General features: G+C 44.8%; 1 protein-coding gene across 2 annotated transcripts in view; it reads left to right on the top strand.

Annotated features, from left to right (window-relative positions):
- The window catches only part of net1 (neuroepithelial cell transforming 1), a 37,668-nt gene extending 26,202 nt beyond the window's left edge, over nucleotides 1-11,466 (top strand). Inside the window, exons 1-9 of one of the 2 annotated variants that reach the window (XM_084345910.1) lie at nucleotides 4,025-4,306; nucleotides 7,103-7,210; nucleotides 7,340-7,504; nucleotides 8,021-8,083; nucleotides 8,319-8,492; nucleotides 8,596-8,853; nucleotides 8,962-9,132; nucleotides 9,389-9,575; nucleotides 9,684-11,466. In XM_084345910.1, the coding sequence (XP_084202036.1) occupies nucleotides 4,214-4,306; nucleotides 7,103-7,210; nucleotides 7,340-7,504; nucleotides 8,021-8,083; nucleotides 8,319-8,492; nucleotides 8,596-8,853; nucleotides 8,962-9,132; nucleotides 9,389-9,575; nucleotides 9,684-10,123 (1,659 nt within the window). In that variant the 5' untranslated portion in view covers nucleotides 4,025-4,213 and the 3' untranslated portion in view covers nucleotides 10,124-11,466. Of the gene's footprint in view, nucleotides 1-4,024; nucleotides 4,307-7,102; nucleotides 7,211-7,339; nucleotides 7,505-8,020; nucleotides 8,084-8,318; nucleotides 8,493-8,595; nucleotides 8,854-8,961; nucleotides 9,133-9,388; nucleotides 9,576-9,683 lie in introns of those variants that run through there. The other variant, XM_084345909.1, reaches the window with a different exon arrangement.
- Nucleotides 11,467-12,380: the final 914 nt, after the last annotated feature.

The following is a 12,380-nucleotide window of genomic DNA, read 5'->3' as shown; positions in this document are numbered from 1 at the left end:
TTTTCTCCCCCATGCTTGGCTTTTTGGGGAAGGGGCAGGATATGTGTCACACAGTTGCCATGTCTGGCGTTACTGACTTTTGTATTCAAAATGCTTGAAGTGGTTTGTCTCCTCTCTTAACGTTCTCTGCTATAGTGCTGGTCTGTCATTCCCTTTGCTATTACTACAGAATGTACCTGTGTGAATTGTTCTTATGAGTCTTTCCCAATGCCACAATGACTGATTAACTTGGCAAATTATGTTTTCATATCTGTGTCTGTCAGTGCAGCTCTATCAGTACATCAGTTTGTTCTGTCTACAAAGCGTTGGCGGTTTCACTCTGAGTCTTAGTAACGTTGCTGTGTTTGGTAGCAACCAGGGCAGCTCTGGGGGTGTGGACACTTAGTATACAAAACAAAAAAGTGTGAGTAACCCGAGGATGTAAGTCTGGTTTGAGAACTGTAGTTTTCATTGTTTCTACAGGCTGTTGTGTGATTAGATCACTGTCTACATATTCTCTGTCTCTTCATCTTTATTTAATTGTACCTCCAGAGGAGTGTAGGTATTTATAGTTCCTTATAGAAACTTACTGGATTAATAGTAGTTTAGATCCCTCAGACACACCCTTACTGGGGGCCGGATTTAGAAACATGCTTAATCTTAAACCCTCTGCTGGTGGTGGTTTTGAACTTTACAGCCAAAGAACATGTGTTGAGGTTCCCCTGGCGTCAAAGGTTTTGTTTTAATAGATGAAGTTTGAGAAACATATCAAAGCATCCAGTGATCCTCTGTAACTTGCATTTGTTGAGGATGAAAATTATCTGATTCATGTTATATCACCAGATCTCAACTCAAATGAACACAAGATTTTGGAACAACAGACCCTCTTTTAGACCTTGTTAATACAGTATATGGAGTTAGACAATGTAGTTGACTTGACTTGACTTGAGTTGCAATATTATCATTTAAATTCACCTCTGTACTTCAACATGGCTCAAATCACAACTGAATGCAGCAGTATTAACTGTAAAGGCTGCAACAGAACATTGTGAGACATGCACAAAAAGACATTGAATGCATGTCTTATTTAGCTTTATTGCCAGCACTGTTTTATATTTACAACAAAAAGACTCAAATCTGTACTTACAGTATCCCATGTGTTTACAGCAATGTCCAACTCAGAGAAATCCATAATTTTACACAGAATAACGTATAACGCATTTCTTTCGGTCAGGTGTCGCTTTAACTTCCAGGAGAGAGTCAGAGTCTGTGACTAAACATAACGTGCATAAAACTTTTATAAAACATTGCTTTGATTGACCAGCTGAAATGTATTCTATGATTTAAATGATGATATTTGTGAGAAAATATATGAGGGGAAGTGACTGTGATATGCAGAGGCAGTTCCACACACTTGATTAAAGCTTCACCAGCAAAATAGGAGTGTACTTTTGATGCAGCTGTGAGAAAGCAGTAGAGACTCCTTCAGAGTGACCAAGAAAGTCAAAAATACCTTGCAAAATATCATGCTAGCATTGAGGCTCTTTTTGTGCTGGCCTAAAGTCATAACAAACATTTATGTGACAGTGTATTTACTTTAAAAGATAGATGAGGCCAGCAATGGCACATATTTCATTTCTGTTGTGAAAGAATGGTGTTTTTCCCTCCAGTAGAGTTCAGAGGAGCACTGAAGCTTATCTGGAGGTTTGTGATGAATCAGCACCTCAATGATACATTACATGACGCTTTTTCCTTAATTCCATGAATCTTAAACCTTGATTCTTGAAATACAGAATGTGACCAATGTGGGAAATCAGCTGTTGCTACACAGAAGGATGAAGTCGCTTTTCTGTTGCGACTGACCTCCATCAGCAGAGGGCAGCACCAGCTCCACCTCCCTTCTGTTGTTTTAAGCACAACTCAACACTTAGTTGTGTTTCTTTGCCCTGAGCTGCCTACCTAATGCCGTACCCAGAGCTGTAATTAGCCTGTGCGCGTCCTGTACTCACTACCGCTGATGTCGAGGTGATGTTGAGCTCAGCCCCTCAGGCCTCGAGGCTCAGTCCGTCCCCAGCACGGCATAGGTTAGACAGCGGTGAAACTCCACCGCTCACTGCATTACTCATCCTGTTCCGCCACTCTGAGTACAGACTGGCATGTGCGTATGTGTGTGTTTTGGAGTGTAAATCACGGCTGTACTCCAGCTGCAGCTCGGCATGACTAGGGGCGAACAGGCCAGGCAGGCCGAGCCATGTTGTGTTTGGTTTTTATAGAGGCTGGGCTAGACACACTGCTGATTCAGCCTGAGGTCTCCCCATACAGAGTGAGTAACAGCAGGACTTCACACAGTGTCTTCTGAAGGCACGCATAGACTACACACAGACAGACATATTCATTTTTATTAGATCCTCTCTGACTCCTCAGTCTGCATAGTTTTTCTATCTGTTGTCTTATTTCTCACGTGAAACCCAAATTTGTTCGGAGGCATATGGGTGATTTAATGCAGCCTCAGCGTCCTGTTGGTCTGCAGCAGATGAGCCCTCCTGACTGCTCTGTCAACGAACCCAAAAACCGAGGTGTCAACATCAATACATTTCGATCTGCACCCGTGTTTTGTCACCAGCTCACACACAGCAACAGCATGAGGCCTCTGTCCTGTTTCACACCTCCATGTTGACCCAGGAGGACAAAGCAGAGCCATGAACAGGCTTGTCCATTTGCCCAAAACACTCAGCGTGACACCCTGCCTCGCAGCACCTCCACATTAGCTGTTCCATCAGACCCAACACCTCCACTTTTTGCTGTGCATTTGTGCAGCAGCTGTAAGGGTGTGTACAATCTGTGCTTCCAGGTGTTCTCGTCCTTCAGCCATGTGTGAATCTTCCTGTCAGGGTGAGAGTGCACACATGCATGTAAAGGAGCCACAGGTTTGATTTCAGATTCAGAATGCTGCTTTGTCTTTACTGAAAGCTGCCTTTTTCTGCCCTATGAGAGCAATCAACATACGGGTTGCTGTCGCACCCCACCCCCTTAGTGGTCGTCAATATACAGGTTTCAGTCAACATCTGGCAGAGTGTGTATCAGTGACCCCTCTATTGATATTCTAATTGATCACCTCCCCCAGTTCAGCTGATGAGACTGATAACAACTGTGTTATAAGCAAAGATCAAGGAGCACTGCCCCAAGAAGCAGAGTGCTTTGAGTAATTACGTAACAAGAAGTAGCCAAGTAATAATTACTTTGTATTTTATTCATTTATAGTAGATTAAAAAGTTACATTTAGTTGTGAACATCTTAGTATCTGATACAAGATATGACAAAAGACAGTGATTTAAGATATAGATATATAGAGATATTTGTCCTCAGTTATTGTTCCAAATAAAATGTCAGATAACCCTAAGCTTGAGTCAGAGAATGTAGACTTTTTTCTTAAAATATTACTCTAACTGATTAATCAATTATCAAAATAGTTGCCTTAATTTAATGGTATACAACTAATCAATTAACCCATTAATCGTTGCAGCTCTAAAAAGTATAACACTTGCTCATACTACTGTCTTTGATAGTCAAGCTACTTGTTCAACTGCAGCATCAGAATCTTCTCTAAACAACTGTGAGAAATCTTTGACAATAAAGTTTCTGTCAAATATCTGCTGTCTGAGAATATGAGCCCTTTTTAACCCTCAAATATCACATGTTGTCCTGAACTTGAAATTCATGTTTCAGGATTTATTGCAAACCCAGTTCCAAGAGAAAACACCCATATTATGTTTTGATAAGGTTCAGTCTTCTTCACCCACGTCACAGTTGTCTGTGTCCACTCCATTTAGCAGTAAGCGCTACGCATGATCTTAAAAATTCTCACTACTGTTTTCACTCTGAGTGGACAGATCAACAGAGCCTGTGGGCAGCCTCATCTTACTTCTAAGTAAACCCGATACCGCCTCATCTGTAGCCATGAGGGCTGAGCTCCTCCCCTGTCTCTCCTCCCGGTATAAAGCCCTCCCTCCCTCAGTCTACCTCAGACCAAAGTTTAGAGTGTATGTGAGTGGAGCTTTCAGAGAGCTCCGTCCCCTGAGGGAAGAACAGAAAGGGGGAAGACGTATTTATTTATTTAAGGGTTTTTTACTCTCACACAACCCTTGATTTTCATCAACTTATTTTTCTCTGATGTGGATTACTTGGAGCTGACCCGCCAGGATTAAACAAGGATATTGTGTTTTTACTGAAAGCTATGGTGGCTTACGATGAACTGGGTAGCTTGGTGCCTATCAAACGGACTTTGCAAGTGATAGACTGCCAGAACCAAGCCAACAAAGAGTCTGAGGTGAGATGCTGAAACACACATGATGGTTGGAAATATTTCTGCTGTTTTCAGGTGTGACCTGTGTCGCTGAGTAAATGTTTGACCGGAACTCATTTATATGAAGTCATATCTTTGTGAGTGAATCAGTGCCTAACCCTGTTTTTATCTCACTTGGGCACACAGTGTGTGTGTGAGTGTGATAGTAAGATGAGACTTTGAACTTTGTGCCTGAACACAGTGCTTGAGATACTGCCTAACCTGGAGAAGTTAATCATTGGATTTTTCTCCACCTATGAAGCTGTAAACAGTGAGCTGACCCCCCTCAGTGTTGTGTATTCCATGTCTGTTCTTAAATATGCATCCCATCAGGCAGCTTATCCGTGGAGGGGATATGGAGAGGTCAGGAGATTCAAAGTAACAAAAACAGTGAAGCAGCAGGGGGTAATCTATGCATCCTTTTAGTTCGGCCCTGTCTAGGATTACTTTGCTTTTGACCTGTGACATTTGAAGTTAAACAACAAAATATTCAAAGCAAATTCAGCCCAGCAGCCTGAGAGCATTCGCTCTCAACAACACAATTAAAGGGACGCAGTTGTTGAAACCTAGGTGTGCTCTCTGTACTTTGACCACCTTCCTTCCCCTTCTGTGGCTTGCATGTTTCTCTTTCGGAAGTGATTTCAGGAAGATGTGGTTTCATTGACAGTAAACCACTTGATAAAGGAGAAGTCTCAGGACAATTCATGAAGTGACTCCCATTCTCACATAATTGCACAATCGAGACACCCTTCCAGCTGTACACATGTCTTTTCCTCCTGTGCTGACTTATGATTGACCTCGACTCTTTCATTTATGGTCTGGCTGTTCTGTTCTCAGCTCCTATCAGCTCAAGCTGTGGTGTAATCTCAGGGACACATCTGGAGTATTAGCTCACAGCACACACAAGGGTTACATCAAAGGGGAAGCACAGGAAGAGAGCTTTTGGGATCCCTAAAAACTCCTGATGTTTATGAGGTTGAAGTCGTAGGTTAGAAGTTTAAGGAGCGCACCGCACATGTATAAAAGCTGTATGTCTGGAGGGTCATTGTTCCACTCATAATAGTAATCAAAAGCAGCAGCACAAACCCCGGATCTGTCTGGTTTCCTGAAGTGAGCCAGACTCGCCGAAACTGATCTCCCAGGTCAAACTGCCAGGAATTGAAACTTTCCCTGTTTCACTGTACAGCCAAAGAGTGGGACTTGTTGGCTTTTTGTTATTCTGGGGCCAGTTACTGAAGGACAGGAAGGGCACAATGACCAGCATGACTTTCCAGCATCAGCCTTGGAAACCCCCACCCTCATGCAACTTTTACTTTATTTTCGTTTTCTACTGACATTAAATGGTCACCGATTAGAGCGAAGCAAGTCTCGCAACAGACGAATAAAAAATGTCTTTGCATGCAGATCAGAGACAAAGCAGTAGACATGTGGCATTCAATTGCTGCCCCCGGCCACTAGAGGGCTTGCTGAGTTGTCAGTGCTGTCTGGCTGTCGTGGTCAGTGTAGAGACCCTGACCACAGCAGACCGTGACTCGACCGCAGCCACAGCAGACTGAGCGGATCTGTTCCACAGCTGTGTCCGCAGGGCCTGGAGCCTCAATGGCTGCTCTGTTTCCCAGATTCGCTGAGCCAAGGCAAAATCCCATTTGGCCTGAGTCAGGAGAAAACACAAGCAGCTTTTAGCAGTGCAGTGCTCGATTGCTGCACTCTCATTAGTGTGAAGTTCTTGAAATGAAAAATGTTTTTGAGGGGAGTGCAAACTTTGGCAATGCTAATTATGGCTGTGGTTGTCTCATCATGTCATCTTTTTGGAGAGGCTTTGAAATCATTACCTCAGATCTTCAACTCTTTGATTTCTGCAGCCTGTTGTTTTTGGCGCAAGGCCAAGCAGCTCTCTCCTTTCTCCCGGCCTCAGGGCTGGGTGAGAGGAGGGGAGAGGGGGGTCACCTGGCCCAGGTGTAGTGCTGCTCTCACGCGAGGACTGTTGAAGAGCCTGTCTCGACTCGCAGCCATAAACACCGCTGTGCACCCCCTGCGACGCCGCGCTGTGTAAACACTTGAGATGGGGCAGATTCACGGTGTGTTTACGACTGCTGCTCCTTTCCCTGACTCACAGCGGTGGTCTGTTTTACTGAGCAGACCTGACACACTGCTACACTGTCCTCACTGCTTTGTCTCTCTGGGAAAGGCGGTTAAAGAGCAGCAGCAATCAGGAAGCATTTATCTTACACTGTTTGAGTGAGAGTACAGATACACTCTCAAGTGGACTTGTTGCTGTTGTCAAGCCAGATAGTAGCAGAGTGTGTGCGGGGAGGGGTGTTGAACAGCTGAGAGCAGGGTCTCGTGCATTCCTGGCATTCCTCCAGACCCCCTTCCCCTCCAGATCAGCAGTCAGAAAGGGTCTTTGTGCTCAGTGGGCTGGCCTGGCTCAAGACTCTTCACATGATGGAGCCAACAGCTGCTGGAGTGTTTCCTGCTCCTCAGTATCTGTGTCTGTCTGCTGGTCCGCCAGTCTGTCTGCCTGCGGCTCGACCTCGGCTCCAGCTACTCCTATTTCCTCGCCCAAAAGCAGGGAGTGGAGTAAATAATGAGGATTTATGACTCGAATGGATGTGTTTTATCATAAGGATGTCACAAGGGAGCGCCTGGACTCACAGCTGAGGTCTCTGGGGGAATCTCCCCAGTTGGCATTACTGATCAATTCGTTCTGTGTTCCTGCACATGAGCAATGATTCATTGCCTGACTAATCTCTTCTTCCATTTTTTTGCTTGCTTCTCCAGGAACCCAGCACCAAGCGTGTCCGTCCTCTCGGCAGGGTGACGTCGCTAGCCAACCTCATCTCTCCGGTGAAGAATGGGGCCGTCCGGCGCTTCGGCCAAACCATCCAGGTAAGCGTCTGCACGATCCCACGAAAGGGGAACTCCTGTCAAGGGCACCTAAGCTGTTTTGCATGTTGCACTACTCAACTTGGCTTCCACTTGCAACATATCTGACTTCTGGGGCTTTCCCATCTGCAGGCCTCGTTCAGGGGCGATGGCAAGTCGCCGGGCGTGCCCCAGAAGCCTTGCAGCAAGGCAGCGGCCCCAACACCGCCAAAAAGGAGGAACAGCACGCTGTGGTCGGAGACGCTAGACGTCCACCAGAAAGGAACTTTCTCCACCAAAGAGATCAAGAGGCAGGAGGTGAGAATCAGCACTGAGACATGCAGAAAGCCAGTTGTAGAGCACAGTTAGGACGCCAAGGGACAAAGTTTAGTTGTAGGTGAATGAGCTTCAGGAATCCAGGCAACGCTGAACTGTCCCTGTCTACCAGACTAGTTTAACACATCCCCGTAGTATTTGTGTCAAATAGTCTAAATGGGGCTAAAAGTCATCCAGGGATCATTTCCCAGTCGGTGTAAGCTCACATATACCTGACGAGCCAACAAACTGGCGCTCTCCTGCTCTACCTCCCCACTTGTCCTGCATATGTCAGACATCTTAGCCAACTGTCAGAAGCCATAAACCTTGTCAAGTTTTAAACACAGAGAAGAAAAGAAGGAGAGAGCAGCCAGATAGACTTCAAAGTTTACCTCAGCCATTTGGCAGCAGAAGTTTCAGATTTAGTCAAATGGCTGTCATTTGCAATAATGTAATGACATCCTGATTCATACGTTTTGCTATAAAAAGTATCTTTTTGTGTCTCCTCCCTTTCCTCAGGCCATATTTGAGCTGTCTCGTGGAGAACAGGACCTAATTGAGGACCTCCAGCTTGCACGCAAGGTTTGTACTTTTAAAATCTCTGAGGCAGAGGGAGTACATATAAAGCAAACAGATTAAATCAAAGTCTGGCAGGCTTTCCACACAGCTAAGCCAGAAACTATAAAAAGACAGGAATTATTCCTCTGTCTTTCTTTTGTACCCCTAAAGCTCTTCAAAAGCTATTCTTAGTATCCACCCCCACTTGGCCTAAAGGGATGTTGTTATTTGACCATTTTGGCTCTGCTCCTGTACACAGGCGTACCACGACCCGATGTTGAAGCTCTCCATTATGTCCGAGGAGGAGCTCACTCACATCTTTGGCAACCTGGACGCCTACATCCCTCTGCATGAGGACCTCCTAGCGCAGCTCTCCAAAGCCACGGGGCCAGACGGAACTGTTGGCCAGATCGGACAGATAGTCGTAAACTGGGTAAGAGTCATATCAAGTACCTCATCCTCTTTGATTCTGTCAAAACTCAGCTGAGTTTCAATTAAAGAAGGCAGCATTATTAAAGTGTCCTCTCTCCCTCCAGCTGCCCAGGCTAAATGCCTACAAGGACTACTGCAGCAACCAGCTGGCAGCCAAGGCGCTGCTGGACCAGAAGAAGCAGGACCGGCGGGTGCAGGACTTCCTGCAGCGCTGCCTTGAGTCCCCCTTCAGCAGGAAGCTGGACCTGTGGAGCTTCTTGGACATTCCACGCTCTCGCCTGGTCAAGTACCCACTGCTGCTCAAAGAGATACTGAAACACACTCCACCAGAGCACCCAGACGCTGCCGGCCTGGAGGAAGCGGTAAGTTGAGGACATAGATTTAGTTAATACAAGACGCAGCATTATCTTTATCTTTTGGTTATCTCAAAACACGGCTGAAGTTAATCGTTTGATTCCTTGTGTGTTCAGATCACCATCATCCAGGGTGTGCTGTCTGACATCAACATGAAGAAGGGAGAGTCTGAGTGCCAGTACTACATCGACAAGTTGGAGTATCTGGACGACAGGCAGAGAGACCCTCGCATCGAGCAGTGCAAGAGCCTGCTGTGTCACGGGGAGCTTCGTAACAAGAGCGGCACGGTGAGCAGAACACACACACTTTTCTGTAATCAACACAATGCTCCTTTGGCTGCCTCTTCACTCATCAACACAAGCCTCACACCCCATATAAGGCTATAGCTGCCTGCTTCACTGCCCCACAACCAACCTATGATTTAACTATGCAAGTATGAGCTTTGATAACAATAAACATCTTCCTGAAAACATTTGTTGGTGGTTATGTAAAATGTCAGTGCTCTGGTTCTAATTTTTGTGAAATTGTTTTGTTTTGTTTCAGAAGCTGCATGTGTTCCTGTTCACCGAGCTGCTGGTTCTGACCCGCCCTGTCACCAGGAACGAGCGCCACTGTTTCCAGGTTTACCGGCAGCCAATCCCAGTGCAGGATCTTGTGTTGGAGGACCTGCAGGATGGAGACGTCAGAATGGGCGGCTCCTTCAGGGGTGCTTTCAGCAACGCAGACAAAGGTGAGGCTCTTGTCAAAGTTAAAAGTTTATAGCAGTTCATGTAACAAAACACAGATCGTCTTTTGTCAAGTATATCAATTTGCTCATTCTGCGTTTTTTTTCCCACAGCCAAGAACATTTTCCGCGTGCGTTCCCAAGACCCGAGCCAGGCACAGTCTCACACGCTGCAGGTCAACGACGTCTTCCACAAGCAACAGTGGCTGAACTGTCTCCGCAGCGCTATTTCCGTCCACCGGCCCCTCAGCGAGCCCTCCACACCGACCCCGCCTGGAAGCGATGCTCGCTCCAAGCGCCGCCCTTCCTCCGTCTCCGCCATCGTCCACATGGAGGAGACAGACGAGAACTGCCCGCAGCCGACCTCTCAGTCTGCACCCAGCTCGCCATGCAGCAGCACAAACCCCAGCCCTACCACAACGTCCCCTTCATCCAGCTCATCGTCGACGACGTCAACATCTTCGTCGACGTCACCCTCGCCCACGTCACACAAAACCAAAAAAGACAAGAAGTCGCTTTATTCTTTAGGGAAGAGAAAAGAGACTATGGTGTGAGATGAGGTGGAAGGAGAAAATGGACTCCTGGGTGGACTTTTTGTATATAAATGTCAAAAAACAACGTGGAGAAGCGTGGGACTTGTATTTATGTGTGTATGCGTGCGTGCGTATTATTACAACAGTGTTCTGTGTTACTGTCCTCTTCGGCAGCTATTTACCTTACCCCTCCATCCGAGTGCATCCCACAGAGACTCAGTATTCTGGAGGGAAGCACTGCTTCCACCAGCTCTAAAAAGGGAAGCATAATGAGAGGCAAACACACTTTTCACATGTGAATCTGTGTGTCATGACTTTTGATTTCTTGAAGATAGAGGTGGTGCATTCAATCCTGTTTACTATTAATTTGATATTTAAGCATTATTTTAGACCTTATGGGGGGCTAATGAAAGATTTACATTTTTATATTCTAAAATTTATTGTAGTATTTTTTTAGGTATCGTAAAGCAGCACTGTTTTAGCCTTAGGTGAAGTTATTTGAAAATTTGAGCATGTTCAGTAGGCAAGAAAGGAAGAGAATCCCTAAGAACAATGAGGTGTACTACACAAAGCTACAAATATCTCTGTAAAAGTCTGATTTTTAGATCAATCAGAAGATGCATCTTATTTTTATACATTCCTTTAAATCACAGGTGTTAAGATCAAGAAACAATTTTATTTTTTGCATTTACTGCAGTCAGAGGCATTAATTTAAATCCAGTAACAGATGAGATTTCAGTTTCTCTCTGTTAGAAAAAGACATCACGATGTGTTCTAGTGTAAGAAGATCATTCCGATTTCAAAATCATGTTGGAGAAGTGATGAGGAGTTTTGTTTTGAAACAAAATTTTGAACTGAGCCATGTTGGTTTTTTAAAAAGCTGACTTTTCTGAATGAAACATCACTTTTCAGTGTAGCATCTTGCATGGAGCTTTAGTTGTGGACACTGCTTACACCAGTAGAGGCAGCAGGATGTATTTATCTGTCCTGAGCGACAGGACAGTTAAACATGTAAAAGACGAGTTGATGAAAGTAAGAGAATGTTGTTGAAGGCTGAAGAGAAAAGAGTAAAGATGGATAAAGAGGTTTTGGAACTGAAATAGATTGACAATGCAAGATGATAAACTCCATGGACTTTCTGTAGAAGTCGATGTGATATCTTGCTTGTAGATGGATGATTGATGGTAAACATCAAGTGATGGAAAACAGTATGTAGGGGAAGGGAGACAAAAATGAAGGTTATTGTATGTGTGCACAAGGTGCTTTTGTTGTTGAGATGGAAAAAAGGAAAGGAGGCAACTTGTTTGCCGTAAACTATATGTTATTAAAGAACAATAAAGATCTGTGTAAGATTTGCAACTGAACTTTTGGTTTTATGTCTTTCTTTTTCTTCACTCTGACTTAATGCGTTAGCTCAACATTCTGGGAAATGCTGTTATTTGCTTTTCTTGCCAATGGAGATGAGAACGCTGATACCAGTCTCATGCCTTTGAGATATGAAGGGAGAGCAAGAAGCTGCTTCGCTTAGCAAAAGACCGAAGGCAGAGAGAAATAGCTTCCCTGGTACCTGCTGTAGTTTTAAGCCAAAATAAGCTAACTGGATGCCAGTTTTCATGCTAAGCAATGCTAACTTGGTGCCAGTTTTCAAGATAAGTTAAGCTAACTTGGTGCCAGTCTTCATGCTAAGTGAAGCTAACAGCTGACAGTTTTCATGCTAAACTAAGCTAACCAGCTGCCAGATTTCATGCTACAACAAGCTAACTTGCTGCCAGATTTAATCCTAAACAAAGCTAAACAGCCACCAGTTTTTCTTTCAAACTAAGCTAACTGGTTGCAAGCTTTTGTGCTAAACTTAGCAAACTGGCTGCTAGCTTAGTTTTCATGCGAAACTAAGCTAATGGGGTGCAAGTTGTCATCCTAAACGAAGTTCACTGGCCGCTGGCTGTGGCTTTGTGATGACGAAACAGATGGGAAAGTAGTATACAAAAAGTTATCTGACAAGTCTAATTATCTAACTCCAGCCGGAAAGCAACAGCATGAGTCCCAAAATGTCACGCTCTTCTTTTAATAGACTTATAAATAGACAGGAGGGCTTGCATGTCCTCATTGGGCTAGGCTGTGGGCCTATGACTCACATGACACTGAATAAAGGAGTACCCCAAATGAAGGCAGCAAAGGAGATACCCGTTGATTTATGATCCTGCTTAACTCTTAACTAAACAGTCAGTCCCATGTAGGTGCCAAGAGAAACATTTCCAGTGTAGGTATTAGCCAGGAT

Source organism: Pagrus pagrus, assembly GCF_965226575.1.
Source record: "Pagrus pagrus genome assembly, chromosome: 23".
Taxonomy (NCBI): domain Eukaryota; kingdom Metazoa; phylum Chordata; class Actinopteri; order Spariformes; family Sparidae; genus Pagrus; species Pagrus pagrus.
This window is presented reverse-complemented; position numbering and strand designations above follow the sequence as displayed.